This window comes from Saccostrea cucullata, unplaced genomic scaffold, assembly GCF_032062105.1.
Source record: "Saccostrea cucullata isolate Sc308-1 unplaced genomic scaffold, CSIRO_AGI_Scuc_v1 ctg3336, whole genome shotgun sequence".
Classification (NCBI taxonomy): Eukaryota; Metazoa; Mollusca; class Bivalvia; order Ostreida; family Ostreidae; genus Saccostrea; species Saccostrea cuccullata.
The window spans coordinates 55,554-63,256 of NW_026935239.1; the positions used below are offsets into that span (position 1 = coordinate 55,554).

Genomic DNA, 7,703 nt, shown 5'->3' on the forward strand with positions numbered 1-7,703 from the left:
TCGTTACTTGCATGTCAACGTAATTATTTTGCATAATTGCTTAATAAGTCGCATGTCAACATAGTAATGTTGTACATATGGATATATCCATATTATTTTTTTTTATGCAAGCATGTAGGCTGAGAAATATGCCACCACAGTTGTCTACCTTGCCTCCTACATAACATCGTCGGAAACCCACGGGTGATCTCGTCTTTACTTATCACCCGTGGGCAAACTAGCTGAAATATCGCCGTAAAATATGCTAATTTGTTGTTTTTAGTCAACCAATCAGAAAGTTGGAACTCTTCAATTTTGAAAAATACGTTTATTACTTTGCTATTGATGGTAAATATTTTGACGCTCGTTAAAACGTGCGAGGTTTGAATTAAAACAATTAAAGTCAATTCGTACAGGTCACTGACATTAATATCCATCATATATTATAAAGGTGTACCCCTTTCTAACTGCAAAATACACCAATGAGTGGATTTATCAGCTGGGTTAACTACGGAAGAGTTTTTCATGTTTTTTGCAATGCCGAACATGCATACGTAACATGAACTGTGATTCGTTGTTTCGCATCGTGATTCTGTAATGCGGCCAATCAAATGACCAATGCATATTTAATTACATACGACGATTTTTCGGCGAGTTTGCCCACGGGTGATAAGTAAAGACGAGATCACCCGTGGGTTTCCGACGATGCCTACATAAATGCAAGTACTTAAAATGATAGAGTACTCCATATACGAATAAAGCTCAAGCTCCGTTATTAGTTAAAGTTTACACCGTTATAGATATAAGAAGTCTCACACCGCTTATTACTTTAAGTATATAACTCTTTTAAAAATAAAGATTCTTAAAAATATCAAAATATTAATTTTAAGAGAAACAAAATGTGTCTGTGAAATACTAATGTCCCCGTATGACAGCTTATGACGATCTCCAGAACATCAGAGGTGGGACCAGGTGCCATGGAGAAGTGAGCATCCCCTGCCGACCGGTCACACCCACCGTGTGCTCTTTTTCATTATCAGGATATAACGGGAAAATCCGTCGTCAATTCAGTGTCAAAATAATGAACTAACAATTAGTATGAAAAACGCAAGTCAGCATTTGGCTCCATGCAAAATTGTATTTGCTTACGAGGTCATTGCATCGACTATATATATAGCATCAATCCCTCAAAGTATTGTATTCTCTTTTACCCTTCACACATGTCTTAGTTCTTTTTACTCATGATCAGAAAACTTTAGAAAACTTAAGCTACTCATATTCAGAACCGTCCTAAAGGCACTGAGGAATATCACTTCAAATGACATATACATGTATAGTATTGTAAAATTTTTCTTTGATTGCAATACTTGATATCGCGATTACTTAACTTTGCGGAACACTTTCGTGAAGGAGGTAGGAATCGTCTGTTGGGTGGGGGCAATGTGCTTTTCAATACAATGCAAGATCGATCATTGTAGCATTTATAAGGACAGATAAGTAAAAAATCCTGGTGGAATACCTCGCTAAACAATCGCTGAACCAGCCTAATATATTTTTGAGAGGAGCCAATCCTTAATTGTCATATTTTTAACGATATCTTTAATTAAGCGGACTCTTCTTTGGAGCCCAATATCTGGCAAAACATCGTGATTTCGGCATTAAATTGTTCGAATCATTCGATTGTCACTACTGTAAACAATGTCATTTGCCCCCAGAAATGTAGACTTTTCTCGACTCCCCCGCAAAAGAGCGGTAGTAAGTTAGATAACTGCGAGGTACTCATTGGTAGTCGCGATATAACGTATTGTTGTGTTTTCATACTTTTTCTATAAAAATGTCTCACAATGGCTCAGATCTTGCGATTGAAAAGTGCAGCTAGGTTTTGTCATCCATCAAGCAAAATAAAGTTTTCTATTTTGCAAAAATATCTCTTATATAAATAGATCATTGTCATATTTAACGCATTTTTTCTCTCAATCATTTGTATGAAAATAGTTCTCCTATCTAAAAGAAATATTTCTTCTCCTTTTTGAAACGTTGAGGTGTTAAATTATTTAGTGTCCTAATGATGTTTTTCAGCGTTAATCAAAAAGCAGATTTCAAATGAATAGTTTGACAGCTATATTAGTATATATCAATTCTCCATTTTGAATTTCCGAATCCATCCATCATCTGAAAACTATACAGCGATAAAGATTTTACCGCATATAACAATTAGTTTTCATAAGAGATTTTCCCTGGATCGTTTAAGGGGGATGTACAAGCCATGTTGGATCTAGTTTGGTGTAAAATAAGAAATACCAAGAATGCGCTAAATACTCTACTAAACTAGCCCAAAGTTACTAAACGTGCTAATGCACTAATTACCTACTGTTAGAGACCAAAATTAGTAAACAATTAAGTTTGTTTAGTTTTAATTAGGAGGAAATAAATCATGTTAGAACTGCGCAGCTACAGCATTTACGAGATGGTAAATGCATTGAAAAGGGTGTTAGTTTGATTCATTGATAATATGGCTACAACCATTTGTTTCGCTTTTTTCTTGTCATTATCCATAATTCTTGAAAATTTTATTTTTCATATGGGTGTCTTCCTGAGGCAATGTGTTTATTTCGTCCGCCATTCCTCTGTCAAACAGAGTTCGAATAACATTGATTTTAGAATAAATGCGACCATAAACACATCAAGACAAGAAATTACTAAGTAATAATCATTAGGTTTTATTACTTACTACTTATATTTGTTGCATCGCATCATCTGATTAATGAAAAAACGCGATTTTAGCCCCATTCGAGCAAATCGGGAAAAACTGTTCTGTTTACAGTTCGAGTTTCCTAGTAAAAATTATTCCACTGAGCACGTGGTTAGCATGACCAGAGATCTGCTGTGGATAGATCCGTTTATTAACATGATTATATTTAATTTTTCATTGAACAAGTCTTGATAATTTGTTGGTTTCTTTAAAACTCAAGAAAAAAAGATAAAAATGTCCTAAACATATGTGTTTACGGCGGGTCTTTTTTCTGTGGCGATAGAAGTTATTTTCAAATGGGGCACTGCAAGGAGGATGCTTAGCATTTAATTTGAAAATGTTAAACAATATGCAGTGCATGAAAAACAAATTTTAATTACATGTCTTACATTCTAAAATTGGTACATATGTATATTTTGTTTAGAAGTTAGATAGAAAAAATAGACAGTCATAGGATTTCCTTCAGGCACCTCACATAAATAGCTAGATTGTTTGCAATGACAAACATATTGTATGGAGTAATGTTTAGACATAAAAACGCATCATGTCTCAAAATGTTGACAACGTTGTAAGCTCTCCTCGCTCATTTAACATACGAAGCTTGATAAAATATATTGAATTGTTTCTTTGAAATTTAGAAGCGAGTACAATGTTTGCAAAGAAAGGTCCATTGCATATGCTATGTCTATCATCGCAAAAAAAGTGAGAGCCCCCCCCCCCCCCCAAAAAAAAAAAAAAATCCTATGTTTTTTTTTCAAAATTGTTCAAAATAGTGCAAAAGATTAAAAAATTTTGCATTACTAATTAAGTACGTGATGGAATACGTACTAGCCTTATAAGAATACTTGTTATAAAAATATTTGGTTGCCCTCTCTCCCGATCTACTGCCTGGAAATGGACCGACTCATTTTTTTATATCCCATTACACAATTTTTTAAAATTTTTCTTCCGTCAACAATTATGTTTAAATTTTAAGGAATTTCTTTCTCACCTAAAAATACGGACCCAATAATTTTTCCCTGAGTTGGGAGGACCACCAAACGTCATTTTAAAGATGGTATAAAATATTTAATTATGTTGATTTTTTTCTTTACTTTGTAAAATGTTAATTTTGACGATATGGGCAAATAGAATTTTTGTCACAAGTACCTGCATGACGTCATTTTCAGATTGTGACATCACAAACAAGGAGCAAAACTTCAACATATGCTATTTACAAAACTTGTGTTTGGCTATGTTTCTAATCTGAATTATGGTTTTATAGATATCGTTCGAACTTTTTGATCACCCCTGGTACTAGTAGGTATTAAAGCAAGGTCATTCATATCGATTATATGTGTCTTATTTCTTTGTGTTTCATTGGTGATAATTAAAATTTTGATTGATAATATAAGTTATCTATTGCAAACTTACAAACTCTTAATTTTTAACTTTGATGGTGCTCATTTTTCCTTACCTGGAATCAAAGAGTTTAAGATTTTTTTTAATATCAATACGCACACTATTTAACAACTGTTCGATAATAATACTAACTAAATTACTTCAAGCCACACTATAACACCTTTCCTCTTTTAAAAGTGTTCATATTATTTGAAATATTTTGCAACTGTAATTCTCTTCTACATATAAAGATTGTTATGTCCCTCCATATTAAAAAGAGGTCTGGAAAACAAAATTCTGTGCTAAAAATAGACTACGTGCTGCTATCCATGAACTACTTTCATGGTTATTTGCACTCTTTTTGAAAACAATGGTACCTTGTTTTGAACTTGAAATTATCATTCAAAAGTGCAAAATTTAGACATTTTCTCAACAAATGGTTGTAGAGAAAACATTAATGCACAGTTTGCATATTTTTTTGGATTTTTTAAGGCTCTGCTGAATTCTGTAGCTGCGCAGTTCTAAAGAGCATATCAAAAGCATTTTTCTGCAAAAGTATAGATTATATATACACAACATGCATTCAGTTATGCATATTTATTGTATCTTTATCATAAGGACTTAAAATTTGATCAAAATATAATGTATTTTAGCCATTTGAAGAAATGTTTACATTTTGATCTCACTGCATTAAAGGTGGCCGTACATCCCCCTTAAACAGTTTTAAAAAGTTTTCACATATTTTCATTTCTTTGCAGAAATCATTTCTAAATAGCTTTAAGCTCACTGTAGTGGTCATGCTTACTTACTGAATTTCTTTACAGGAACAAGAGGGGAAATCACGAGGTTTTCTGATAAGGAACTTTTTATTGAACTTTTCAACCGTAAAAAATAAAATAAAATGCCTATTCATTTATAATTATGTACTGTATTTGTTCCATTTTTTATTGAACAGCCATCGTAACTTTTTTTAAAGAAATTTTTTAATTTTGCCATGCATAACAACTTAGAGATTTCTTTAAAATTATTTTAACAAATAAAAAATTCTAACTTTTGAAAAGTACTGTAATAAATACAGTATTTACGAAAGTAAACGTTATTTGTGATTTATTTTCACCAATTTCATATTGATCTGGGGCGTCGTATTCAAAAACGAAAGTAACCCAAAGTGGTTTTGGTCAGATTCTGGACGTTTATGGTGGCAGTATTTTTCGACATTAAGGTAAAGTAGTCGGTCATTTACAAATCATTTTTTTTAGTAAATGAAGAGAATATATTTGTTTTATATTGTAGAAATAAAGAAAGAAAATGGGGTAACGATGTTTCTTTGTGTCTTTGTCAGAAACACGATTACAGTGTATTATTAAAATTCGGTTATAAGGTGGTATGGAATACCAGACGAAACTTCTTCATAATATACGTGTACACATATATTTTGCCACATTTGTAGGAATTCAAATATTCCCATCTGCATGTGGTTAGCCTATAATTTTTTTGTCATTTTTTAATTAAAAAACATAAATGATTTCGTCTCTCATTTAAATTTATTTATTGTGAAAAAGTTTAATATTAAAAGCAAGAGTATACTCTTGCTTTTAATATTACTCTTTTTAAAATAAATTATATACTGTTTACAAAAACAAAAACGTTATCTGAAAAAAAGAGAACATTCATTAAATACATTTTAAATTAACTCTAAACAATACATAAGCTTTACATTTTATAACCTGCAAGATTTCAGTACAAGTATACGGATAGTTTCCTTGCTATTGTACAATTTCAGTGTATTCGAATAATTATTTTGATAACAAAGTGAAATAAACAAATTAAAAAATTAAATATCTATGAATGGAGAATAGCATATACATAAAAAATGAATGAAAAGATTCATCTTTTTTTTTATTATCTAAGGATTCGAGAATATGTTAAATGTAAACTATTTCTATTTCTATACATTACATCCACTCTTTCTGCTAACAAGATACATAATACCAAGGTATGTTTTCAAACTGGTGCATGTCTTTTTATATAGAAATTTAATAAATAAATTACAGTTTTGCATCGTAAATATTGCATCAAACACATTACATGCATTATGTTTTATTTTATTTACAAAGAGTTATGGATGGTCTGCTGAAGAATAAGGATAGGAGACAGTTGTCAGAATGGATCGGCAGGGCTTGTAATCTCGTTCTTCTGTACAAGGTCAGCAGAGATGGGGGTTCGGCCGAGAAGTTCCATAAGTTGTGTGACAATAAGGGACCTACAGTGAGTGTATTCTATAACAAGGATAACAATGTCTATGGCGGATATTTATCAGAAACTTGGGGTGCTTCGAATGGCTGGTGTACCGACCAAAATGCGTTTCTTTTTAAATTATACAGTGTTGGAGACTGGAAGCCCCAAAAATTTCTCTCCACAGGTAAAAGCGCAAATCATTTTAAGAGCACTAATCATGGACCATGGTTTTACAATTTGGGTTCTTTTTCTACAACCGTTAGCAAATATAATGGATACTACACGATGTCCACTACTGACTATTTTAGTGGTTCACACTTTCACATGGACGGAGAAACAGCTCAGTCAATTGCAAACGGACATAATAATCTCACTGACATGGAAGTCTACATCGTAAAAGGTGAGAACAAATTTACTTTAATTAGTAACATCAGTGTTTCAATTATCATTTCCTGTATTTTATTAATATCATCTAATTATCTATCAAATTTTTCAATATTTTACTATAATTATGTTATAAGTATTGTTTTTATGCATTTATACCAAGAATAATTTTAGAATTTTTAAGAAATATAAGTTCATTTCAAAACATCTTTTTGGATAGAAATAGAGGTTATGAATCATTAAATTCCATCAAAGAATAAATACGAATAAATATCATATTTTAGAAAATGTATTGTATATTATGAAGCATGAATACATTTTTAATCAAATTAATTTTGCTTATTTTTTATTCAAAGAGTGTATTTTGGGTATGCTAGCTATTTATTTCTTTTTACATTGCATTATATGTTAGTTATGAAGCAGACTTCGCTTTTATTTTTCACTATTAAAAAGGGGGGATGCAAAATTAATCGACTTATATTTAAAAATAATTTCAATGTCATTATTTCTTATGTTTTAAGATGGTCCTTTAGCTGTTGAATCTGCCACTCTGTGGAGAGAACAACCACAGTGGAATTTGCAGGTAGGATTCCTAAAAACATTTTTTTTCATTTTTGTCAATATACTTTAAATGTGTGTCTTAATTTTCTAAATCACAATTTTTTTCTTATTAACTTAGCATTTTTCTATTAACTTGCGCTTTCCGTATTTATTAGTTTTTTTTCTGAGTTATGCATATTTATCATTTATTTATTATTTTTTTTAAGGCAAAGGTTGACTTATATAACTGTACACGGTTGAACAATTTTGAATATCTTGAAAATAATATATAATCAATTATCATGCTTATCTTTATTTGAGACAGTTTAATGTCCTATAATTTCTAAAGGAAAGAATAAAAGTTTTTTATATTTCATTTTAAACATTATAAAAGTGTTCATTCTCTTTTAGTTTACATTTTTCTTGTATA

General features: G+C 31.1%; 1 protein-coding gene across 1 annotated transcript; it reads left to right on the forward strand.

The window, feature by feature from the left end:
* Window positions 1-5,227: 5,227 nt before the first annotated feature.
* On the forward strand, window positions 5,228-7,316 carry LOC134242299 (uncharacterized; the record flags this gene model as incomplete). Its single annotated transcript, XM_062724384.1, has 3 exons — window positions 5,228-5,333; window positions 6,229-6,749; window positions 7,255-7,316. Coding segments are annotated over exons 2-3 (579 nt in total), but the record flags the coding sequence as incomplete, so codon positions are not given.
* Window positions 7,317-7,703: the final 387 nt, after the last annotated feature.